Here is a 27,647-nt window from a genome sequence, read left to right on the forward strand (position 1 = left end):
TTTCACAACCAAAATATTCAATGATTCCAAAGCCACCAATCTCCGATTATACATTCCAAAATAACAGTTCTTTGAAACAAGCATCTCTTGTCAAAATTCTTCATCTCAAAATTCTAGGAACCATCTTGAAGACATAAGTCAACCACTCTTATAATATGCTTATAAGTTTTTATAAATATAAATAAATACTTAAAAATAAAATTCAAACTATTTTATTTTAAATTTCTAAAGTTTTAAATGAGTTTTTCAATATTAAGTCTACAAATAATTATACTTTTTTGTTAAAAACTTTACTTTTAGATAATGCTTAACATTTTTCAATGAAATTAGTTTTAATATACATTTGTTGTTTTGTGATATTTTAATAGTTTAGTTTAATAACTAAGTAAATAATAACATGTATAAAATGTTATTTTGAGTCAAGATTTCTTCTTCTTAATAAATTTTTGATTTTTTTAAAATTTTTCTTTTTATTTATTTAATTAATTTTTTTTCTAAACACTACTTAATGTTTTAAAGCAATAGAAAGTAACTAATTTTTCTTATAAGTTACATTGTTTAAGATTAAAAGTGTTTACTAAACTAATAGAATTATTTTGTTAGCCTGAAACACTTTGTAAACGCTTAAATTTAAAGTTATGATGTTGTATCTAGTATAGCTTTGTTAAAAAAGAGTGTATACAAAAAATTTTGAAGATGGACAAGGAAGAAAGTTCCAATGAAGCGGACAAATCTCAATACAGTGATTTGTTTCCATATGAAAAAGATTTGTTTTTGGAAACTCATGAAAACAATAGTCTATCTGTTTTTGCAGAGGTTGCTTTGTTGTTTACATCATAGTTTTACTTTTAAACCTTATCTGAAATAGATAACTGTTTAGTTTTTTTGTGAAACTGTGGCAAATTAATTTAAAACAGTAAATTTTAAACTCAAGGGTTTTGTAAGTAAAAAATTCAATTTAATAAAACAATATTTTGTGAGTTGTATAAAACTTAATTATAAATTTCAAAGTTTTTGTCTTGCGTCTAATATTGGTAGTGTAAGTTATACTAGCGACTCAAATTAAATATAACTTATATACCATATTTTTTGTTAATGAAAAATTTTAGTATTTTAAATAAAAAGTATATCTTAAATGTTGCTGTAGTACTAAAATCACTCTATTGTTTGAAAACTACCAAAATATGTAAAACTTAGATAACTAGACAAGTATTTAGTTTAATTTTTGAAAACTAATGAGTATTTTATATATTTTATCTTTTTTATAAGCTGCTTAATAATACAACTATTTTTCTACATAAAATGTTTCACAATTTCAGGGCTTTGGAATTGAACGTATTATAGTCAAGTATTTACAGCTATACTGTGAAATGGGCAACAAAGTTTTAGTTGTAATCTTGAACTCTAACTCTTTTGAACAGAATTATTACATCGAACAACTTATGTTAGTTTAAAACCAGCATAATTGGCAGACTCAGTTTTAAGCTTAATTAAAAGTTTATTGACCTAATTAAAAAAAAAAATTAAAAAAAATTATAACTATATCCAAATTAAAAAAATGTCAAATAGCTCTAGATTTTATTAAGAACATGATTTGAACTGGATAAAAAATTTTTTTCTTACTTTTAGAAATTTTAAGATTTTAATTATTTGCTTGAAAATGTTTAACTACATTTAATCTATCTCTTTATTAAGATTAAAACTGATAAGTTACAAAAAAATTAGTTTAAGAAACAAATATTTTTTCAATGAATTCCATTATAAAACAATTTTTTAACTCTATCAGAGATCTTCAGTCATAGTTAAGTTTATATACAACTAGAATTATTAAAAAATAAAATACTTAAGGTCTGTTTTAATCAATTTATGTCTAAATTAATATATCGTAAATGCTCAGTAGATGTTTTTTACCATTTTTAAGAATAATAATGTTTTTTGTTGTACCAAGATTTTTGCAGAAAAAAAGCTTTATAGGTTAATTTTCATTAAAAAAAAACTCCAGTTTTATAGTTTTTACTAAAAAAAATTTTATTATGGGTTTTACTCAAAAGTTACAGTAGGCGAAAATTATGTTAACAAAATTAGTTTTTAAAAGACTTATAAACAATTTTTTAGCTGTTATTGGTTTTCTAACCTATTTATATAGCATTTGCAACTTAATATCAATGATTATTCATTTTGTTTTATATTTTATTACACAAAGCTTTTCAAAACTATACGAGTTTCATTGTCAAGTGATAAATTTTAAATGAAATTAAAAAATTTTTTTGGTAAGTGAACAGCTTTAAAAATAACTTTAAGTTATGACGTATGAATAAATTCAAATAAATACAAAATTTAGAGATTTAGCAAGTAAAAATAACCTTCCTATAATAGTACTTATTTTATAACTTAGTTTATGAAATTGTTTTAGCTATCTATAAAATTGAAAACTTATAGAATTTAAATATTAAGTAGTTTATTCTAATTATATTTATTCTATTTTTTATAATTTATAACTACCTAAACTGTTAAAAAATAGAAATACGCGAGTTTAACTTAAATAAAATGATTTTTTATGCTTTATAAGTTTTAAAAATAAAGCTTACTAAAAAAATAAAAGCATTATGCAAAAAGTTTTCGAAACATTTATTTAATGTAATAAAGTTTGTTTATGAAGATAATGTTATTTTTTTTATATAACATATTCAAAGGTTATTTGGTTAGAAATATTTCAAGATTACCTGAAGTTATTTAAATTTTATCTATTTTAGTTTTGATATTAGTACATATAAACATGTTCATTGTGATTTTGACAGTTTATTATATAATATTTTGCAATTGGATTTAACTACTATTAATCAATAGTTTAAGTTAATTAAACTTTAGAACTTTTGCTTATAAGTAAGGATTAATAAATAAAACAAAATATTAAAAGTTTTAATTGATTTTTTACAGGGTTGCTGTAAAACCTGGAATCCTATAAAAATCTGTAATTTTAAACAATTTTTGCATGTAAAGTAATAAAACACTGATTAAATACAAAAAGTCTATCGTATAAAATATTTTTTTTGTATTATTTAGAATTTTTTATTATAAAACCCATTTAAAGTAGCACTACAATATCTGTTGAATATTTTTTTAGTATTTAAAAGACTTTTTACTGTAGATTTTAATGTATACTAAAAAAAAAAACTTGTACTTTGAAAACCTGGAAGAAAAGAAAAAAAAATATGTAAAATAAATTCAAAAAAAACTTTGGAAATCCTGTTCTAAAATATAATTTAAACAGTTAGCTAAATTTGGGCAATTAGATTAATCTTTAGTTTGTTAAAAGCTTTATATAAGATAAGTTTAATAAAAGTTTTGTATTAATCATATGGTGTTAAAACTACAAACATAAGTTGTTTTTGATTAAATGGTTTTAGTTATAATAAATATAAAATATAAAAGTGTAATATTTATATGTTTCTTCATAAAGTTTTCAAATTTATATGGTAGTAATTTATAAAAAAAGTATATAGTGTAAATATATTAAATAACTTTTTAAAAATGTTCTGGTCAAAAGTGCTTGAAAAGTTGAATTGGAGCTAAATATTTAATTGATTATATAAAAAACAGTAGATTTATAGGATCGTTTCGTATATGATGTAATATATCTCATTTACAAAACGGTCGTATAAACCTATTGTAAATATATATACATGTTGATATTGTTTCTTAGGCAAAAAAAAATAATTAAAAAAATTAAAAACTATTTTAATAAAGACAGATGAAAACAAAAAATCTTCCAAAAATTATAAGCGGTGAATCAACGGCAAACCAAAGGAAAAACATGTACACTGAGGGAGGTGTTTACTTTGCATCATCCAGAATCTTTGTGATGGACTTTTTGGTGGATAGAATCCCCATTCATCTCATCACAGCTGTGATTGTCACAAAAGTAATTTACTGAGTTACATACATTAGTGTTTAACTAAAAAATAGCATACAGTTCATATGATAATTAAGTTCTTTACATGTAAAATATACTAATGTCTTGTCCGTTCATTTAAGAAGAAAATACCTCTATAGTAGTTCAGCAGACTAATTACAAGCTTAAAAGTTTGATAATGTTAAACTAAAGCTTTTTTTAAAGAATTATACAAAAAGTTTAAGTAGTTATAAAATAATAGTTTTTAAGTATGACAATAAATATACTAAAAAATGAATAAATGTATAAATAAAAGTTATGCAAACTTGTAAAATGTTTTAATTTGGACTTATAAGAAAGTCTTGATTTTTATAAATTGTTTGATAATAGTATTTAAATATCTTGAATTTTAAATTTAATAGTTATTTAGAAATTCTTTAGTTTTTTTTCACCTTTTTTTTTTTTCAAAAAACCATTTATTTTTTTTAACAGATCTTAGAATTATTATTATGTATACTAATATAAAATATTTGACAATAATATAAAATATATCTTAATATTTTTATTATATACTTCGCCTTTTAATTTTCACCTTAAATATTAAGGTTATTGAAAATCTTATTGATTGATAATTAATTTTAGGATAAAACACTTTAGCACAGGTAACTCTTCGAGTGTTTATTATTTAGTATATTTTTTAAGTATTGGAAAAAAAATTAATACAAAACATGAATTTTTCTATAAGTATTAAAATATTTTTAGTATTATTATTAACATTAATATGTACAATTATTGTCTGTATTGGACTCTAATATGGTAAAAGTTTAAAGCACTTCTTTCTGTATTATAGCATTTAATAAAGAACATTTTATCGTATATTTTATAATAATTTTTTTACAAGTTAGTTGCAAATTATTATTTTATTAATGCTATAGGGGTGAAAATATTTTTTAGTAATGTTTTTATATTATCTAATAGATTATACTTAATGTTTTTAAGCTTGAAGGTAACTTAAAAAAAAGTTTAGTAGTAATATAGGTTCCTATGGAGTATACAAACTTAAAATGTGAAAAAAAAAATTCACAAAAACATATTTTTTCCTATAACTGTTAAGCAATTTTTTTAACCCTTCCAGTAAAGTTTTTATACTATTTGAAGAAATATAATTTAGGGAATTTTATAACTTTTACTTAGATTTTGTTTGAATAATTTTTCTAAATATTGCAAAGAACGTTTCCAGAAAACTTGGATTTTCTAATTAATAAAAACAAAAGATAGTTAAATTTTAAATTTCCGAGAAATTTAGAAATAAAAAGTTGGTGTACAGGTTTGTTCTTAGAACAAAAATGACTATATCTAAACAGTTCATTTAAGTGTTTGTATTCTATAAAAAAAGACTTAAAACGCATACTTTAAGTTTCATTTCTGAGCCAATGTTAAAATAAAATAGAAAGAACCATCCTATGACCTTAAATAAAATTAATAACAATTTTGAAAATTTATACTTAAAAAAGCCATGCATAAGTTATTTCTTCAGTTGTTATCCCTGTGAGAAATAAGTAACATAACAATAATACACTCTTACATAGTTTTATACAGTTTAAGTTATTTGTGTTTTACTTAAACTTACTTATAATTATGTATTTCAAATGCTTATCAAACAAAAATAGTCACTTTATGGTATTACTTTCTAGTTTATTTGTAATAGTTTTTTATTATTAAATAAATGATGTTTAATAGGGGCGAAGGCCTATTGTTAATTTATTCAATACAGTATTTTTTATATAGTCCATATGTTTAAAAGCTGTTAAGTTAATATGTATACTAAAAAAGGTATCTTATGGAAATGGTATGCTAGTTTTTAAAGTTTAGTTTTGTTTACTGATAGATAACATTAAATATTTGGATGATGCTTGTTGAGTTTTTAGTAATACTTTTGTGATTTTCGTTACAATGTTCGTCTAAGCTAATGCTCGAAGGTTATTTAATTTTAACACTTTGAGCTAACTTTTTATGTAAATTTATATAATTTAAACAGTAGTTCAATGCATAAAGTTATGTTACTTTGAACAGTCTGTAAAATCTATAAAACTTAAATTTTTATTCCAATAGACATCTGTTATTTATATCTAAAATATATAAAATGCATTAAAAAATTAACAATCTTCAACTAAATTGAAGTACATATGTTGAACTTATTTAAATTTTTAAAATTAGGGGCTGACAAATTGTGGCCAACAAAGCAAAAATCTGCGGTTCCCAACAATTTTTTATTCTTGAAACATGCTTTTAAAAAATTGTGGTAAAAACTTACATTTAGGCTAAAGATTTTATAATTAGTATTATAATTAATACTATTATAATTATTGCATATATGCTATCATGTTTTTGGTTTAAAATAGTATTTTTATCACTGTAAAGGTTATTTTAACAGCTGTGACCTGTGAACTAAGTTTTCCTGTATAATGCCGCGCGCAAGAAATTTTAACTAGTTTATTTGGTCTGCTACTTATAAAAAGCCTATAAGCTGCTGACACCTGTTATGACTGTAAGTTTGTAATAGAAAAACCTGGAAAATTTATTCTCAATAACTCTTTAGTAATTCCATCGCTTTCGAATTAGTCTTGAGCAAATGGGCAGCTTTTCTGTATAATTAGCTAGACGTTTTTTGTGGAAGTTCACAATGACAATTGAAATTTAAGGCGCATTTTCTGACAAACTCCTACCTCGAACCGTTTATTCTGAGGCTTTTCCGAACGAAAAACAAAACGGCGAAGATCCACGCTTTCACCGACCAGCCAGTCAGAATGAGCAAAGGAATGACGCCGCTGACAAAGCTGATGAAAAAATTGTTTGTGGCAAACGTTTTTCTGCGGCCCAGGTTTCATTTGAACGTCAAAAATTTCTTGGAAGAAAACGGTGTAAGTGCCTTTTTATCACTTGCTTTTCTTTGAACTTTTTCTTTGTTTTTATGTTTTGTTAGAGGCATTGATAATTGTTCTATGAAATGTATTGAATTACTTCAAGTTTAGTTATGATTATTTTTACAAAAGCTAAAATACTTTAAGTTTTAACAAATGTAAATTTTAAACCTGTATAGTGTTTCAAATGGGAAACATAAAATACCACTCTTAACCGTAAAAATTTTTTGAAATTTATTCTTAAGTATGAATTTTAAAATTTAACAAGTAATATAACTCATTAAAAAAAATCTTATTAAAAAGGTTAAAAGTTTTAGTTTTATTATAATTGTTATATATAAAAACTGGGAACGGGTTTAAGTTGCACGAAGAAAAAATTGCACGAGGTTACTTAATTGCACAAGGGGGCTTAATTTCACGAAGACAAAATTGCACAAGTGCACAAAATTTCACGAAGACAATTTTGCACCAATGGTCAGTTTTGCACGAGTTACATTTTTGCACATGAGTAACAAAAAAACAAAAAAAAATAAATAAAAGATAAATTAATAAAAAAACAAAAAAAAAAAATTACTGACCAAGGATAAGGGTTAGGGGTAACAGTGATAGTAAAAAAAAAATAAAAAAAAAATTAGAAAAAAAATTCGTTAAAAAAAAGCTACCGAACGAGGGTAAGGGTTAGGGGTAACAGTGATCGAAAAAATTATCTTTATAAAAAATAGAAATTATAAAAAAATTATAAAAAATTATAAAAAAACTTAAAAAAAAAATCAACCTGTGCAAAAATGTCTGCTCGTGCAATTTTATCTTCGTGCAATTTTATTCCCTCGTGCAAAATGGTCTTCTTGCAAAAGTATCTTCGTGCAATTTTGTGCACTCGTAACTTACGTAACACGCACTGTGGTAATTCTTGAAGAAATTTTGCTTTTTGAGTTTATTTGCGGCAGCGAAGTGAGCAAAATTATCGTTGCCTAAATTAGAGATTCATAAGATATTTAATCCTAAATATAATTAAAACGTTATAGATACTTAACTTTTTTAACAAAACTTTAATGTGGTGCAACTGTGGCAGTGCAACACCCCACGCGACACCCCTGGTACTTAATAAGTGTATGTTTTTTTTACCGTTATATTCTAGTTAATTAGACCGACATGCGAATTTTTATAAAAAAAACACTTTTTAAGATTCAGCCCATTAAACACTTTTTAAAAATTGTCAAAGTTTGATTTGACATGTAACCTTAATATGTATAAAGGGTTTAATATATTGTAATGTTGTGCGTATACTATACACAGTTAACCTTTATATAGTCAACTTATTGTTATTGAATATGTGATGTTATGAAGGTGAAAGACACAGTTGAGATATTGGTGCCAATGACCAGGGAAATGCGGGAAGTCCAGAAGAACATATTCGAAATAAAAGCCGCTTGCTTCAGGGAGCTCAAGGAAAATAACCGAGGGGTGAGGTGTTGTTATGATAAAAAAAATAAACAATTTTATGGTTTTTTATTGATACACAATTTTTTATCACCTGTGTCTTGTTTGATATTTTTTACTTTATTGTTACATATATCTTCAAGGAATTAAGATATATGTTAGATAAATGAACAACTCTTTACGCTTAAAACCAAATACAATTATAAACTGTTTTAATAAAGTTAGGTAAACGTTATATTTAAACTTTTAGTTAAAAACACTTCTACTTGCTTAAAAAAATCCATAATTAAAAACAATAACAGCCAGTAGTTTTATTATTTTTTAAAGAAATAGCATATTAATAGTTTTTTCAGAGTTATACAGTAAACATTTTTAGTTAAACAATTCTAATTGAATAAACTTTTAATAGACAGGGTTGCCACTTGGTCAGGAAAAGTCAGGAAATCAGGAAAAGTCAGGAAAAATTTGAAAAATTACAAAAGTCAGGAAAAGTCAGGAAAAAATGGGGGGTTTTGAAAAAAAGTCAGGAAAAGTCAGAAAATTTGATTAAAAAAAAAAGTCAGATTTTGTCAGTTTAAATTTACAGAATTCCTTGTTATCCAAAGCCTTCAAGTGGTAAAAGTTAATTAAAAGTCCTTTAAAGTCGGAAAAAAGTTCCAAAATTTTCCTAGAAATTTACAAAAATATTTAATTTTATTTACAATGCCTTCAGCTGGTATAAATTAGTAAAATATCCTTTAATAAACTGCAAAATGTTCCTTATATGTCGTTTGTTTATCTAGATACAATTATGCTAGGATTTGCTAAAAAATGTTTCTTTTTTCAGACAAGCTGTGTTTATAAGGTAATAATACAAGTATTTTGCTGATAGGGCTGTTTATTACAAACATCAATCATACACAGATGGTTGAAGTGATGTACTGGAAGTTTGATGATAGAATTCAGCAAAAAACTATTGTTTATAACCTGTATTAAAGTTAGATTGGAAGCTTTATATAGTTTAAAGTGTTAGATTATGTATTTTAGAATAAGTTTAATTTAAGAGCTTGATTTTGAAAAGTCAGGAAAATTTTGGTAAAAAGTCAGGAAAAAGTCAGGAAAAGTCAGGAAAATTTTCTTAGCTTGATGAGTGGCAACCATGAATAGATAACCTTAACGTATTTTGCTAAAGTATTACTGAGTTATGTTTTTTTAAACTGTTCAAACAAATAGTAATATAAATACGTTAGTTTTTATAGATCTAAAGATTATCGAACTTATTAAAAGTTTGTTTAGTTATGTAATGATTTTTTTAAACAGTTAAAGCATATTAAACTTTAATTTTAATAAAATAAACAGATGGATCAAGATGAATGGACAGTAGAAAACAGTTTAGGTCGCGAATTTGACAGGTAAATTTATATAACTTGATTTTTTGATTATTTGAAATTCAATTATAAAGTTTTTCTGAAAATTTGTTGAGAACCATTTATAGAACAAACAGAACAGTTGGTTTTTTTTGACATTAGTATTTATAAACATGGTGTGTTTTTTCATGTAAGTCTGTGTTAGTGTAAGTATAATTTTACATTGCCGTTATATGTTTAGACTATGTACGTTCATTTGGTTTATAGGTTTTTTTTTGGTGGAGTCTATGCAAAAAAAATCTATGTTATTAGTTTTCAAAATCAAAATACAAGTTTTGAAAAAACACTTTATTATTTTTATGTTCCAATACATGCAAAAATTAATTATTACCTTGCACTTTACAAGTTCTTCTCAACAAAACACACAGTGTCTACCGTTGAAAACTTATAAGTCTTTAAAAATATTTATTTAACTTAAAATTAAATACTTAATTGTTCAACTGTTTTAACATTGAAATGTTTAAATCTTTCAAGTTCAAAAAAGCTGGGTGTTTTTCAAATGTTAAACTATTGAAACCAGGTACATAAAAATGTTAAAATATTTAATATTAAAAAATTAATTATTTAACTGTTTAACTGTTTTAACATTTATTTTATATAGTTGTTACTAAAATATAAAATTATAATAAATCTTTTAAGTTCAAAAAAGCTGGTTGTTTTCAAATGTTAAACTATTGAAACCAAGTACATAAAAATATTAAAATATTTAAGATTAAAAAATTGATTATTTAACTGTTTAACTGTTTTAACATTTTTTTTATATAAAATTATAATAAATCTTTTAAGTTCAAAAAAGCTGGTTGTTTTCAAATGTTAAACTATTGAAACCAGGTACACAAAAATATTAAAATATTCAATATTAAAAAAATAATTATTTAATTGTGCAACTGTTTTAACATTTATTTTACATAGTTGTTACCGAAATATAAAATTATAATAAATCTTTTAAGTTCAAAAAAGCTGGTTGTTTTTCAAATGTTAAACTATTGAAACCAGGTACATAAAAATATTAAAATATTTAATATTAAAAAAAATTAATTATTTAACTGTTTAACTGTTTTAACATTTATTTTATATAGTTGTTACTAAAATATAAAATTATAATAAATATTTTAAGTTCAAAAAAGCTGGTTGTTTTCAAATGTTAAACTATTGAAACCAGGTACACAAAAATATTAAAATATTCAATATTAAAAATTAATTATTTAACTGTTTAACTGTTTTAACATTTATTTTATATAGTTGTTACTAAAATATAAAATTATAATAAATCTTTTAAGTTCAAAAAAGCTGGTTGTTTTCAAATGTTAAACTGTTGAAACCAGGTACATAAAAATATTAAGATATTTAATATTAAAAAATTAATTATTTAATTGTGCAACTGTTTTAACATTTATTTTACATAGTTGTTACCGAAATATCAAATTACAACAAATCTTTCAAGTTCAAAAAAGCTACATTCAAACATTGAAGGTACATAAGAAAGCAGTTGGATCCGCAGTGGAACCAGCTGAGCTTGAAGACGAAGCAGCTGGTCAACGACATGCGCAAGTTCACCCACTTGCTCGAGTTCTTGTGCCAGTACGACTGCACCACCTTCCTGTGGGCCCTCGGTTCTTTGTTTTAATTTTTGTTCATGTAATTTTTTTCATTTAAAGATTTACAGTTGGTTACTATTCTTTGATTTTAATGAATTAGACATGAAAAGAATTAAAATAAAAACTACTTTTGTATTAGTTTTTTGTTAATTTAGTTTTAATTTTATTTATATGACTTAACCATACAAAATGTAAACCACCTTCCTGTGGGCGCTCGGTTGGTTTTTTTTTTAAATTTTTTCATTCATAGCTATGAGTTTTACAGTTAAGAACTGTTCTTTAATCATAAAAGATATTGAAAGAAATGAAAAGAAAGATTGCTTTTGTCAAAATTGTTCATTATTGTTTTTTAATCAAAACAACTTGCGCGCCGTGCAGTCGCCTCTCGCAAATCTCCGCACTCGTTTAGTTACGCATTTTAGAAATTTAAAATATACAAAAACAATAAATTTGAAAAATCTTTGATATTGTAAATTTATTGTATATGTTGAGTTGTTTGTTTTATAAAAAATATTCTATCCACTTAGAGCTACAAGGTTTACAGTTGGTTGCTATTCTTTGATTGAAAATGATTTAGACATGTAAATAATTCAAAAAAACTACTTTTATATTAGTTTTTCGTTAATTTAGTTTTAATCTAAATTATATGACCTAACCATACAAAATGTAAAATGTTGTCAAAATACGTACTAAATGGCTAAATGTTGATTATATTTTGTAGAAAGTCAAATCGGTACAAAACAGTTTGTCAATAGAAATTGTGGATGGGTTTTTATGAGTGAGTACGAAAAATTATTTGAATCTGCAAAAAGAAGAGTTTTTGGCAGAAAGTGATTTTTTACATAGTTAATACATTACTTTTGTAGTTATTTTTATTAATTAAAAAAAAAAAGTTTTAATATAAAACTTTTAATTATTATTTTTTAATGAAGTTGATCTTTTTCTCTGGCTTTTAGAACGTGTATAAAACAATATATTGCCTTGCATTTGCAACAACTATCCACAGTTATACACAAGTTTACTACTTATTTACACTACAGATAACGCTAAACATGAATTTATCTAACCAGATAGTGTATTTTAAAACTAAGTAAAGTTATTAAAATACTTATATCTAGTGTTTTCCTGAAGTAGATTTACTTCCTTTGTTCGGTTTTGAAAAACTAGAGAAAATGTTACATTCGTTAACTGGTTTTGCTACATTTGTAACGTAGTTATACACGTTTTTTTTATAACGTAACAATTAAATTAAAAAAAAAGTTCCTCCAAAACAACTGACGTGGAGAAATTGAAGCTCGAACTGTGTCCGAAATGGGTCGCACTGATGGAACTAATGGAAGAAATTAAGACTTCGGTGGTTGAAACCAAAAATAGTAAGTAACTTTAGTTATGTTTTGTGGTATCATACAATTTTAGTAAGAAGTTATTTTATAAAATTGAATTAAAGTTTTACTGTTTTTTGTTTGAATTATCTATTTAATAAAAAACTTTAATTTTTCAGTCGGGTTCGATTGGATATTAATTTCAAAAAAAAAACCCAGATCTGCTAGATCGAGTTTGTCAGGGTTGCCACTTTACCTGGAAACCTCGAAAAACCTTGAAAAACCTGGAATTCGACAGTTTAGGCAAAAATAACCTGGAATTTGAGAAATTTTGAAAAAAACGTAGAAAAACCTGGAATTTTGAACAAAAAAAAAACCTGGAAAAACCTGGAATTTTAACAATTTTTAGATGTTCAGTAGTAAAATTTCGATTTGACCCAAAAAATTTATCATATAAATAAAAAAATTTGTCATCATTAAAAATATTTTATTACAAAAAATATTTAAAGTAGCTTTATATTATCTTTTCAATGTTTTTATACTATATAACACAGTTTCTTACCTTAGACTTAACTTTAAACCAAAAATAGACCCAAAAATGTGTACTTTTAAAAACCTGGAACAAAATTTTGAAAACCTGGAAAAAATTTTGAAAAACAAGTGGCAACCCTGGTTTGTACTGAACATTTGTTGTATAGAAATACCAGCACAATTTTTGGAAACAGTAGCATAGTGGTCGGCACGCTACTTCGAATCCATGAACCCTAAATCACAAAATTAAAATTCTGTGCACCCCAATTTGCATTCTTTAGCGCCGCTAGTGTTTAAGAATATGTAAACACTTTTAATCGTTTTTTTATTAATAATTCGGTAACATCTAGTTAATTTTTACACGCTAACTTTAGATTTACTAGTTTTACCCTACCCATTTCTATAAACTTTTAATATCAATGATCTAATTTTACAACAATACTTTACTCGTATTACCCAGGTCTAAAATACTAACTAGATTAATTTAATACATTGCCACTACCCCAATTAGCAATCAGTAGTCTTGGTACTTTTTATTCGATGGTAAATTTAAATGAACTTATTGAATGGATTTGATCACTTCGGTTTTTCTTTGGGTGGCTAAGGGTGGAAGAATTTTTACATAATGTAACAGAATAGAACTAGAAGAATACATAAATGGTTGTTTTATTGACAACAAAATGGTCAATTAGATATCATGGTTGAGTATGTCTTATATGTAGAAAGATAAAAAAAAATTAATTTAGTTTCTGCAAGAAAAAAAATCATGTACCCTAAAATAAGTTTCATGCACCCCAAAAGTCTCGTGCACCCTAAAAGAAATTTCTTGTACATTAGTGTGCACCAGTGTACACCGTGCCAACCACTGCCATAGTTATTAAAATTTAAAATCTTTGCACAACAAATTAAATTTGGAAATATTTTTCAGATGAAAACGGAAAAGTTTTGATATTTTGCAATGGAATCAAAAGCATGTTTATGATTTGCGATGTTTTGAAGTATGGCCATGAAAAAGCACAGAAAATAATGTTTCACAAGACGTATGGATCAAAAAATAAAAGTTGGTAATTAAAAAAAATGTTTTTTATTTGTTAGAACATAAACATTAAAAATTTTATTCTTTTAAATATTGTATCTTAGTTAGATTAAATTTTTTTTCAACTTTGTAACTTTTTACAACGTGACAGAAACTGATGTCACGACTAACACCAACAGTTGATGAGTTGAAACATAACGTTCGATTGCTATTTTATAAATATTTAATACATAAATCAAAAAAGATTTTTTAAATCTTAAAAGTAAAAAAGTGACTTATTTTTATTTTAAAGCTGGCTAAGTTTTAAACTGAGAGTTATAGTTTAAATTTACCTTAAAATTTTCAAATGCAGTTATTAAAACAGTCAAATTTTAAAGATACAATAATAGTATACATCTTATTATTTATCAAAAAAAGTTTAATGCTTATATCTATTTATAAATAAAAGCAACTATATTTATAAATTGCTTACAAATGTTTCTCTGTTCACACTGATTCTCAGAGCGAATATTTTTTTTATTTATTGTAGTTTTCGTTCATACAGACATGCTTAGCTACTGCAATGATTAACTGCATAAAGTCACTCTGCAATCAAACAATTGAAAAACCGTTTTATTTATTTACACAACTTTACAATTAATGTATATGCACATTTTACTGCTTGTTCTCATTGTAGTTTTAATTTAACTAAAGTAATATATTTTACAACCAGCTCAAACAAATTACAGTTTTCCTAATCACACACTCCTTTCAGTTTCAAGTTTCCGCCAAGCGCCCGTCGAGTCGGAAGGTGACGTGACGTGCGAAGAGGGGGGCGAGGTGATGACGGAGGCGGTGAAAGTTGAGGCGAGCAGCTACCAGCCGGTCGAAGCGTTCGTGCATACCCTATACGGGAACAGCGACCACTACCAGATAAAGAGAATCCTCTCGCAAATCGAACCCAGGTTCGGGCGACTTTCGTGTTTTTTTTGTTTCTCTCCTTAGGTCTTTTGCTTAAAAAGAATAATTATGTAGTTTTATATGATGTAAGAAAGTTTTAATGAACAATTCTTACAAAATCTAAGTTAGATTGTTGTGTATACATAGAGTCGCTTGTAGCAGAGAATTGATATAAGATCAATTTATAAGGTCAATAAATTGTGTCCTATCAATAAAAAAATTATTTATGTATTCTACAAGCAATCGTTTAATAACCAACGAACACAAACACAATGAATACTTTACCAGGTACATAATATTATACGACGCCAACATAAGAGTGGTGAGGGAAATAGAAATTTACAAGGCGTGCCGGCCCGACCTCCCGTTCCGGCTGAACTTCATGGCGTACGACAAGTCGGTCGAGTCGCAAGTCTACATGACATCCATCAAGGACGAGAACCGCGCTTTCGACAAGCTCATACAGGAGAAAAACGTCAGTTTCGTGCTTTGCAGTGAACTTTTACGTTTAAATCACTTTATAAATAGTTTAGTTGTTTGTAAATTTTGGGTTTTAAAGATTTTGGTCAGAGGTTTATTTAAAAAAAATGTAGTTTTGTAACAACCGGTTTGAAAAAAAGTTTGTTTAGTTTGTTTCATTTATGCTTTTAGGACAGAGTTAGATTAAACGGCTATGTAGTTTGTTTTATGATAAAAAACTCAAATATATATAATATTTTGTTGGTGTAGTTTACATTGTACAAAATGAAAGCATTTTTAAGACCGAAGTAGTTCAACACTTTACAAATTACAAATTAGTAGAACTAACTACTTAATCTGTGAACGAACAAGGTCATAATTAAATTAAACTGTTGATCACCTGATATTTTTGAACATCAGTTTCTTGCTTGTTCTATTAAGATCTTTAACATTTAACTAACAATGATTTTAACAGAACATGGTTGTGCACCAAGGTCAAGAAGGTATGTTGATCGGTACCAAATACGAACAAGAGTTTCTACAAGATGATCCTTTGTACGAAAGCAAGTTAGAATTTTGTGCATTTAATTGATGTTCATTTAATCTGTAATCTTTTTGAGATAAAATTTTTAATATTTCACTGTTTGCGAACCAGATATGAGATTATTTTTTTTAAACTGTTAAAAACGTTTAAGTATTTTATATAAAAAGAAAGTTTAAAAGTTTTACTTACTTAATCGTTACTATCTTTTTACTTAACGTTAATTTTCATGTTATGAATAAAAAATAATAATAATAAGTTATAGAATTGATTTCAATACACTTCTTGTTGTAATTATCATGGTATCATTAGTTTAATTGTCAGGAATTTTATATTCTAATCAATTATGATAGAATCATTATTATTAATAAAATTGTTAATAAAATCAAAATGTAAATTTTAAATTAAAATTAACTATCAAAATTTATGTTACATATGTTTTTTCAGAGTTTTTAATCAAAATTCCATTAGCTACTGTAGTTAAACCTTATTTTTTAGACTCCGTTACCAGAAGGAAGAGAAGCAAATAATAGTAGTCGATGTTCGAGAGTTCCGAAGTGAGCTGCCGACCCTGATTCACAGTCAAAATATTGAAATTCAACCCGTTCAATTGGAAGTAAGCTTCATTTTATATGGTTAAATTTTCACAACTTATTACAATTTAATCTATGAACGATATCATGCTAGTTTTTATTTTAATTTGTTACTGAAATGAATGAAGATGTATTACAGTGAGTATCAAATGATCAAATTAAGTTTTGTTTTAAAATGTTTTAATTTTATATATACCCTGGACTTATGGAACTACTTTCATATTGAAAACACTATGTTTCAAAACAAATTTTAATTTTTTTTAAGTAATCAAAAAAAGATGTTATTTTTATATAGAAATTACACAACAAATAAGATTATTTTGATAACTTTTTTTTCACTTGACTATGTTACGCTTAAACATTTCAAGCTATTTTAATATCTAGCTTTTAAGAAATCTATAGAAGTTTTCAAAAAACAAAATTTTTTAAACAATCTTTTGTTTTATATAATATCTAAGTTTAATAATTTTGCTGTATTAAAAAAAAATCAACTAACAAAGTTTTAGAATATATAAAGAAATTGTACCAAAATTTTTAGAAAGAAAAAATATTAAAACTACCTAAACCTAGATTTTTCAACCTATACTAATAACAGTTTATCACAGATTAAGCAAAACTACTAACATTTACTTTTATTATCATTTTCTTAAATAGTTCGAAACAATATAATATGTAAATGCTTTGATTTTCGAAAACTAACAAAAAGATCTCAACTCCTAGAGGAGAAATTATAGTTTCAAATTCTTTGAAGATATTTTAAAGCAGACTCAGTTTCGGTCAAAGACCTCTTCAGTGCTTATTTAAAAAATCTGGAAAGACGTATGAGAGTCTGCTTTGAAATATCTTGAAATAATTTAATAAACAATACGATATGTTTTAATTTTACTCGTCCAAGTTGTCAAAGTAAAATTTCAATTTTCAAACAAAACTATCAACTTGCCCGACAGGTAGGCGAAAAAAATTCAACTAACAAATTTTTAGAAAAAAATAAATAAAATCGTACCAAAATTTTTAGAAAAAAAAATATTAAAATAAACCTTTATTTAAAAACTATCAACTCAGGTGGGCGATTACATACTGACGCCGGATATATGCGTGGAGAGGAAGAGCATCCCGGACCTGATCGGCTCCCTGTGCAACGGTAGGCTCTTCTCGCAGTGCACCTCCATGACGAGGAGCTACAAGAAGGCGATCCTCCTGATCGAGTTTGACGCCAGCAAGGCGTTCTCTTTCAAGGTAGATTTTTTGAAAGGTCGCGATGCAGAGTTTTGATACAAAGTTGAAAAAAATGTTTCAAAGAAAAACTACGGTTTTGAGAGTGCTAAACGCTAATAATCCTTTTTGTTGTTTTGTTATTAGCTTCAGGGAAGTTTAAAGTAGTTAGCAAGTTTTATGGAATATAGTTTCGAAAGACAAGTGTTATAATGCTTAAATAAATTCTCCCTGCTTTTACGACTTTAATAATTTTTTGTTAAAGTTAGTAGTGTTTATGATATACGCGTAAGCTTTTAAAAACCACGGTTTTGACGAAATAGTTTTTTATTTATTCCATCAACTAGTTGCGTTTTCATTGATGTTATTATAATATCACGTGATCATAATTATAATGTCACGTGCAGGCCCGGGGAGTGTCGAACAGGATGTCGCTGAAGGAGCTGAACCAGCGGCTGGTCCTCCTCATAAAACATTTTCCCGCCCTTCGGATCGCCTGGTGCTCCTCCCCCAAGCAGGCCGCCGTCCTTTTCAAGGACATCAAGATTAACAGGTTGAAATTTTTTTTATGTAAAAGGTCTAAGAGTAGTCGAAGGTTGAAAATTGTCTTAGTAAAATGCCTTTTTTTGATAAAAGTAAAGATCGATGGTGTTGTTAGGGTGCTCGACTATTCAAGTTCGGACAATTCAAGTTCTAAAAATAAGTTGAAAGGACCACAACTAAAAAAGTAATGTATATTTGTCAAATATAAAAAATACATATGTAGGTCTTATATATATATACAAGCCATCTTTTTCTTTTTGCAAAATATTAAATATTTTTTGAGATATGGCTTGAATAAAGAAAACTTACTTATTTTTAGTAGTTTTAAAAAGCTTAAAAAAGTTTAAGATTTTGCAACAAAAAAAGTTTCTTGTAGATTTTAATAAGATCTTCAAATGTATTTTCTTTTTTGTCAAATTTATACTACTTTTTGAGATATAGTCTTTAATTTTTTTTTAAAGAATTTGAATTGTCGAAATTTGAGTTGTCCGAGTTTGAATTGTCATGTAACCATATTGTTAAAACCAACAAGCATTTGTACAAAAACAAATACTTTAATATTAGAAAAAAGGGCAATTTTTATAATTTTAGGTACATGTGTAATTTCTGTAACTATTTAAACCTGGTCTTCACGGTGTGCACCCATGCACACCAGTGTGCAAAAAAAAATTTTGTGTTGCACGAATGTCTTAGTGTGCATAAAACTCTTATTATTATATTCATCTTGAAACTCACACTGGATATTCTGGAGTTTCTGGTTCAAAAAAAAATTTTAATACAAGAAAAAGTTTCTAATGCAAGAAAAAGTTTATGATGCATGAAAGGTTTCTGATGTAAGTAAGAAAAAGTCTTAGACGAGTTTTTTGGAGTTTTAAGTTTTGGGTGCACATAATCTTTCATTCCAGTTAAGTGTGCACATATTTAAACTACCTTCGAGACCACTCGTTTAAACTACCATTGATTAAGATTTATAATTAAAATACTTTATTTCAGGGAAAATCCCGATTCCGTGAAAGCTGAAGCAGTCCGTGGCGTTGATGACGTCATGGAAGGAAAATACAATTTCGCACCACAGGTACCTGTTATAAGCTTTTGAATAAAAAAAACATATATTAAATTTAGTTTAATAAACTTTTATTTATATTTTTACTTAAAAAGCTTATTTGTATAAGCTCTTGTATTCAATTGCTAACTACCAGCTATACGTGTGAGTTCAAAAAATTTTATCGATTTAACAGGACTTTCTTATGCACCTGCCTGGGATTGACAAGAACAATGCAAGGTTGATTATGAGGAAGGTGAAAAATTTGCTGGAATTAACAAAAATGTCCGAGAACGAACTGAGTGAATTAATTCAAAGTAAAATTAACGGAAAGAAGGTTGTTTAAATTTTAAATGATTCAAACGCTTTGAAAACATTCTTGTATGCTTTGTTTTTGTTATGTAGGTGAAATAACTAACACGTTATTATAAATATTATGTTGATCTAAAAAAGTCTTTTATTATAACAAAACTGTTGGATATCAAAACTGTTGGATGTATTCATTTATAGATTTAGTTTTACTAAAAAAATTCTCTTTTTATTGTTAAAAAAAATATGCTTTTACCTGAAAAGTAGCTCGCAGACCGAAGTTTTCAAACCCCTGAACTAAATATAACTGATAAAGAAAAAATAAAAATTATTAAACTGTTTTTAAGTTGTTTGTTGTGGGGTGTTCGACTTTTGTATTAAAACTTTCAAAAACTGAATCTTTTAAAACCATTAAGTCTCAAAAAAATACTGAAAAGTTGTTTTATAAATGTAAGTTATAAAAAATTTTTTTTTGTTTAAACAAAATGTTTAATGTATAAAAAAAAAATTGGATTAACTCAGTTTTTAAACAACTTTAAAAGATAAGCACTAACTATTTATTACAGCTGTTCGACTTTTTTCACCTCAAAGTAAAAGAAACAGTTTACAACGATTCCACAACAATCACTAGTTCATCTAAAAGTAAAAAGCGGCCCTTGTTTTCCGCATTGAAAGCTTCTACATCGAAGAAGAGTAAAATTTCGTAGTAGTAACCTTTTTTGTCTATTTTTCAATAGTTTTTATGTAGTTCGAAAATTGTCATAGGAAATTTTGTTTTATTGAACAACTTAAATAATACAAGATACAAGCTTATAAATGTTTACACATAGAAAATTTATTATAATGCTTAATAAAGTATTCACGATTACTAAGAGTATAAATTAAACTTTGTTTTAGTTGTGATTTAAACAGTTGTCTTTTTAAACGTTTTTTTTTTCACTGAAATCTAAAATGTTATTTAAAACCGCTTGTTTATATTATTTTACTGCGTCATTTAATTTTTGTTATCAGTTGTGTTTTTGTAAAACTAAACTTATAGTATTAAAGCTATTGATTAGCTGTACAAAATTTGATTTACGTTATTTGTTTTTTAGAGTTTGTAGTAGGTTTTGTACCACAAATAACTACTAAAGGTATGTTGATGTAAAAAAGGTATATTTGACTCACGTTTAAGTATATTTTATGTTTATTGTCTTAAGTGTTCAACAGCTCATAAATATAATTCTATTTTGTAATTGGGTTGTTTACCGTTACTAAAATGTAAGAAATCTAAACAATTTAATTATACATCTAAAAAAACAAACAACGAAATTGTTATACAAATAAAATTAATATTATCAAAAATAACAATATAGTATAATTGGCTAAATTACTTTCTTAATAAATTTAGTGGTTAAATTTTGATTTTTAAAGCTTTTATAGTTCCTTCTTAATTCTTGTAAGATGAAAATTTCTGCAAAAAAATCATCGATTTATAAAAAGCTAACAACGTTTCTCTATGCTGATAATAAACACAGTTCTACGTAGTCCTTAAAGATACAAGTACATACTTCAAAACCAGCTTGAAAGCAAAAAAATAGTTAAAAAAAAACATGGTTAAACAACCTTCAAAAAAGTATCATTATAATATACAAAAATAGTTAAAAAAATTAGATTTTAAACAAATATAAACTAAATATTACAGATCTGTATGATAGGAAACTAGTAATATATATAAAAAATAGAGTTTAATTTTTTATGATCTAATAAGTAAATGGGAATTTAAATTAATGAAATCTTTTATGCAACATATAAATAAAAAATATCTATAATTTTCTACGACCCTTTACCAACTTAATTTGCTGCAAATTTGTTGTTGAAAACTGTATTCCAACATTTTGATAGTTTAAATTTTTGTTTGTTAATAAAAAAATCTGTAAATATTTTGTTATAGGAAAGAAAAATAAGTAAACAAATTTTTAGTGGTATTTAAAATAACAACATCTTAATTTTGTTATTCTCTGAAACAATGACTTATTTTACCAAACAGTGGCTTTATGGTAAAACACCATAAGTGGTTTTAGACTAGTGATGTACCGGACTCACTATCCGGGTCCGGCCGGATATTGCCATTTTTGTCTGATGTCCGGATCCGGCCAGATTCTAATTTGAAAAAAAAAGTCCGGGTCCGGTACATCACTATTTTAGACTGACGACTGCGAAACTAATTTGGGTAAAACTGACTGTTGAGTTTCATTTCAGTAAAATTAAATATCAATCTCAGATTAATAAGAGCTTGTGGTCTGGTGATCAACACTCGCTAGTAAGGTATGTAAACTTATTAACATGAATTTTTTTTGTGTCATATGCATTACACAAAAGTTACGCTACAGTCATCTTTGGTTTGAGTATGCACTTCCTAGGTACAAACTTACAACCGATTACGAACTGTTGAGCCAGAAAAAGTTGTGTTAAAAATTAGTTTATGTATTTAAAAAAAAAGTTGGTAAAAAATAAAAGCTTTTTTTTTATTAAGATTTATTCATGTTTAAAAAATAAAAGCAATTTTCCAAACTACTAATAACGAAACAGCATTTTTCTCAGACGTCGACGGAAATAACGTTCAGTGAAGATCACATACTCCACTATTTATCATAACTACAATAATGAATTGTTATTATATAAAATAAACAGCACTGCTTTTTAAATTAACATTCCCTATGATTTGAATATGAAAGTCAATACTAAAATCAAAATTTTATGATAAAAATAATTAAAGGTGAAAGTTTATTTGATGTCGATACTTGGACAAAAAAGTAATAATAGCCTGCCTGACAGAAACTTTTTTTTCAATACATTTTGTAAGCTGTCAAAAGCTCATTCTAACAATAACTACAGACAGCAGTTTTAATTTTTGCTGAATACACTTTTTTTACGAGTACATACTATAAAACTTAGTATGTACTTCTTTGTAAACTAATACTACTTGTTACTACCATCATCTCCATTTGATGAAGTGTCTACTTTTTTAAACAATGCTTGCTTTTTATGAAAAAAAAAATTCTTCATTTATAAGACACTCCTGATATTATCGCTTATAGTAACGGATTTATTTAAACACTTTACTTTGGCTGTAATGTTTACATTTGGGAAAAACCTTTGAAATTTCATCATTTTATACTTCAGTAGTATTCAAGTTTATGCTCACATATAGGTAATTTTGAATGTTTTGTAAGTTAATTTTTCCCATACTTTTTTGGCACAGCTAGCTGCTTCCAAAAGAGTTGCAGGTCTACTACAACGATAACCAACATAACTTTTGCAATGTTTTAAATTCTTTTCATTTAAAGTATACCAGGACTCTTTGAGTATGCCTTTTTTGGGCAGTATTAAAAGTTCGTATATGAGCAAAAATTAGTTGTATTTATAGACGTAAGTATCAAAAGAAGTTTTCTGAAAGTATTTAAAAACCTTTACGACTGATTAAAGAACAATAGAGCTTTATTTTTTTAAATGTTGAACGACAAAGAACATAAGCTGCCTGGCTGGGAAACTAAAAGAGTTCACAATTAAAAATAATGAGTTTAGAAACTGATAAAGAAAGTAATTTAATTTTTAAATTTAGATATAACTCAACGTACGTTTGAAGTGGCTTAAATTTTTTTAATACTCATTAAAAAAATATTCATATATAAACAACATTTTTGTGCTATAGTATGTGTGTTTTTGTCTGAGACGTTTTAAATTTAATTATTTACTAGCTAAATTAGTATAGATAACCGTAAAAGCCAGGGTTAAAACTTCATTCTATTTTAATAAACCGCTTTTACATTGATATGTCTAAATAAACGGTACAAGACTTGAACTTTTTTTTTTCTTATTTTTTATTTAGAAAGTCTCTTTGAAGTCTTTAAGCATTTGCAAAAATTATTTTTTAGCCTTTGTTTTTTAATAAAACACTTTTACGACACTTTTTATTACACTTTGTTGAAAATAGTTTTGAATATATTTTTAAATGTTTTATTAGATTTTTAATTGCATTTATAAAATATAAAGTAATATATTTAATCCGGAGTCAGTAAGACTCCGGATGAAAAATAATTGATTTTAATTTTTTATTTTAAATCGTATTTCTTCTTTCTATTTTTCAAAAAACATATCAAAGAAGGCTTCAAAATTTATTTTTTCTTACTTAACAAGTGTTATTGTATGATTACAAAAGTTAAAAATTGCATTACTAAAATATATTAGAATTATAAGTTTGTACTCTTTACATAATTTTCAAACTTTAACTAAAAAAGTCTAAGCAATTTGTTAAACATAACTAGTTGTATTATCTGAATTAAAGTTATATTCAAGATTTACATTACATGTTAAGATATCAAAACTTTTTAGTACAACAAATAAAATAGTTTAACTAAAGCAACACTAATCAATATACAAAATAACGGCTAAGCGAAGACACAAAATCTTAAGTTAAAGGAAACTTCGCTAATGTTTTACACATGATATAGAGTGGGCATTTTAAATAATTTAGCTTGTTTCATTGAAAATATTTAACAATACTATTTTTTTTAAAATATACATATCATTAAGTTATTTAACTTGATAAATCAAATCTTTCACACTGAGCCCACCTTAAGAGCTTTATTAATAAAAAAGTTTATTTCAAGATGTAAAACTTAAAGGGCTCGAGTTTCGTGCTTATGCACTCATCAGCTTCAAAACAAGTTAATAAAAAAATAGTTATAATATATATAAGTTTAATAAAAGACGTAAAAACTTGCAGAACTCAAGTTTCGTGCCTACGTATTCCTCAACTGTAAAACAAAACATTCAAAACTTTTTATTAAAAAAGTTCTTAAGGTAAGCTCTGTGTTGAAAATTTTAATTTATTAGCTTAATCAACTTATTTCTAAATATATAGCATATGCAAAATTTTTGCATACTAAGACAAAGTTTCTTCCGATAAAAAATCTAGAAATATATATCACTTAGTTATTAAGTAAGAAATTTTTGTAATAGCTTCAACTAAATGCTTTAGAAAAAATTAGTAATAAAATGAAGAATTAATTTATAAAATGACACAAAACGAACTATTAAATGTTCAGAATCACTTGCTCATAGTTGCTATAACTTTAGTTTTAAACTTGATTTTATAGTTTTTTAAAAAATAATAGTTGGGACATTTTAGTGTTTTTGGCTTATTTTATCCATTTTTCACATTTTAATTAGCAACAAAGTATTTTGACTGTTGTATCAACCTTTATTTAAAAAGGTTTATTTTTGTTACTCTTTTTTTTAGTTTTTAAAACATGCTTAATAACAAAGAATATTTTGGTAATAAAAAATCCAGTATGTATAGTTATTTTCTATTAAATGACTGTAACATTTTTTATTCTTCTTTAATAACTTGTTTTTAATACTAAAACGCATAAAGATTAATAAAGGTTTTCTATAAAATATTAAGGAGTAATTATTTTGTACATGATATTAAAAAGCATAATTGTAGTGGTCAATAAGATATAGGTTGTTTACAGAAATCGAAAAAAATTATGTGGTTACAGTTTGTATAAAAATTATAATGTCTACACAAAAGTACATAAAAAAAATAAAATTTATTTTCATGATAGTTTTTGTAATTTATAATAAATAGATTCAAGTTAAAAGGGCATTTGAAACATAACTTTAATTAAGTTAACTTTATAAATGTTGTTTATAATATAGTCACAGCGTATGAATTTGGACTGTTTCTTTTTTTTTAATAAGTAATTTAGTATCCCAAATAAATGTATGATTAGTTAACTCAAATAAAACTTTTGAACTTACAATAACTTTAAGTATTTTAGTTAAAGTTTCAGTATTTAACCAAGTTTTTGATTATTTGTAATTTAGTGTAATACAAAAACGTAACATTGATTTAGATTTTTAATTTGTGAAAACTTAATTCCAGTATAGCTAAAAACAATATGTTTTCTATGAAGAAAAATAATTCTATTTTCTTAAATACTAAACAATTCCGACAAATAGTAAAAATAGACGTTTTTACGTGAAAAAATTCTTAATATAATAAAATGTTTTTCATCCAACTGGGCTAATTTTAAAACTGCTTTAAAGAGAAAATGTATAAAATATACAATTTACAAAAAAAAGAATTTTTTTTTAAATTTGCGTATTTTTTTCTATTTCTGAAACTTTTCTATTAAAGTTTTCACGTGAAAAAATACAATAATATTTTCTCTAAATGTAGGCTACTATTTTTAAGCAAAACAAAAATAAAGTCAGACAGTTTTGTGAAAAATGAGTTTAATATAAAAGCCGAAGAGTTTATCAGCAACTCAAACAAATACGTCATTATTATTAGCTACTTTTGAGCATTTAAAACTATGGTTTATTGAAATGATGTATTTCTACAAAGACGGTTGTTTGCAATAAAACAATTCAAGTTTGAATCGCTGAACTATTGATAATTTAATTTATAAAAGTAAATAAACAAGATTTAATGCATGTTAAATTTTAAAAGAAAATAGTTTAACTTTCTTTAATTAAATTGATAAGATAGAAGGTATAGAGCTCTTAAAAAACTCCAAGTTAAAAAATTATAATCCTAAGCTTTATGTTATCAAGATTTTTTTAATTTTTGAACTTTAACTTGGCTTTATGACACTTTTCAGGAATTTTAAGTAGTAAATTAAGCTTAGCATGTCAAATAGATTTTAAGGTTTGAATTTAATTACTGAACTGGCGTGTTTTGGTGTCAAAGAAGGTAAACAAATGTCAAATAAATTTTAATATTTATCTGATTGTTTAATCATAGATATGATGGTAATATGTTTTTTCGATGCGTTTTAAGTTTGTGAAACAGTAAAGTATTAGACAGGTAAGACAAACTAAGGTTTTAGATGAAGTTTTGTAATCAATTATTAAAACTATTTAACATTTAGCTTATTTCAAAGACATTATATTGTAAATAATGAAGATAAATATACAGCTTGAAATTTCAATAAGAAAAAAAAACTTTAAAAGTTTCCACTTTAACTCACACTGTCTGTATATAATAACACAAATTCTTACAAAACTGTAGACGCAAAAAACTAAAAGAGTTTACAACATTATGATTTAAAAAATTTTGAGATTTTCTTAAATTTATAGGTTCTGTAGCATTTAGTGTTAAAAAATTTATATACATTTTAATTTCTAGTTTAGTGTTGGAAACATTCTTACATCAGTCTCAAGTTTATTAACATTTAATAAAAGCTCAAAAGAACCTGTAAACTTATCGCTTAATCGTTCAACTTAACATAGTACAATGAATATGAAAATAATATTATTATTTGCAAACTTACTTTATGGAAAGTTTTTCTTAAGCTTGTTATACTATATTAATGTCAGAATATAAAGCTAATATTTGACGGTTTTCACTCTAAATTAGTATAAAATCTAATCTATTGAACTTAAATGACAGTTCTCTAGTTCTCATTTAGATTTTGACAATTAAGTCACACAATACTTGCTTAAATATAAGTGAAAGTAACAAAAATCTTGAAGTAAAATAGCTAGAAGTTTTTATTTTATTAGCTTCATAAAGTTTATTTAAAACTTTTAATCGTTTTATTAGCGTAGAGAATATTTATAAATCAAATAATTACCTAAACTTCCTATAATTAAATATATATTGATAGAATAATGCAAAGTTTTAAGACCCAATTAACCTTGTCTTAAACTCAGTTAACGTCGAACTAATTTGTGTTTATGACTTAACAAACTACTATGATTTTGTGACATCATTTTAATAATTCAATCAGTGCAGTTCTTTAATGTCGGTGACAGAAAAACATTACATACTACTAATGATCAATGTTTAAAAGACCTGTTATCAGTTTA

General features: G+C 25.5%; 1 protein-coding gene across 3 annotated transcripts; it reads left to right on the top strand.

The window, feature by feature from the left end:
- The first annotated feature begins 664 nt into the window (after positions 1–664).
- LOC145837997 (DNA repair endonuclease XPF-like) lies at positions 665–20,714 on the top strand. 3 transcript variants are annotated; one of them, XM_082945510.1, is made up of 19 exons: positions 665–816; positions 1,320–1,444; positions 3,748–3,922; positions 6,595–6,813; positions 8,161–8,277; positions 9,592–9,644; positions 11,133–11,272; positions 11,979–12,087; positions 12,518–12,630; positions 14,039–14,170; positions 14,901–15,090; positions 15,374–15,560; positions 16,020–16,111; positions 16,584–16,701; positions 17,741–17,914; positions 18,298–18,443; positions 19,427–19,508; positions 19,672–19,812; positions 20,351–20,714. In XM_082945510.1, exons 1-19 carry the CDS (start codon positions 697–699, stop codon positions 20,489–20,491), a joined length of 2,574 nt encoding a protein of 857 aa, XP_082801636.1. In that variant the 5' UTR covers positions 665–696; the 3' UTR covers positions 20,492–20,714. The 3 variants fall into 3 exon arrangements, with proteins under 3 accessions (XP_082801636.1, XP_082801637.1, XP_082801638.1); XM_082945511.1 differs by lacking the exon at positions 6,595–6,813; XM_082945512.1 differs by lacking the exon at positions 665–816 and having other exon boundaries at positions 1,338–1,444; positions 3,752–3,922.
- Positions 20,715–27,647: the final 6,933 nt, after the last annotated feature.

The sequence above is a fragment of the Thalia democratica genome, chromosome 6 (genome assembly GCF_965202585.1).
Source record: "Thalia democratica chromosome 6, ktThaDemo2.hap1.1, whole genome shotgun sequence".
Classification (NCBI taxonomy): Eukaryota; Metazoa; Chordata; class Thaliacea; order Salpida; family Salpidae; genus Thalia; species Thalia democratica.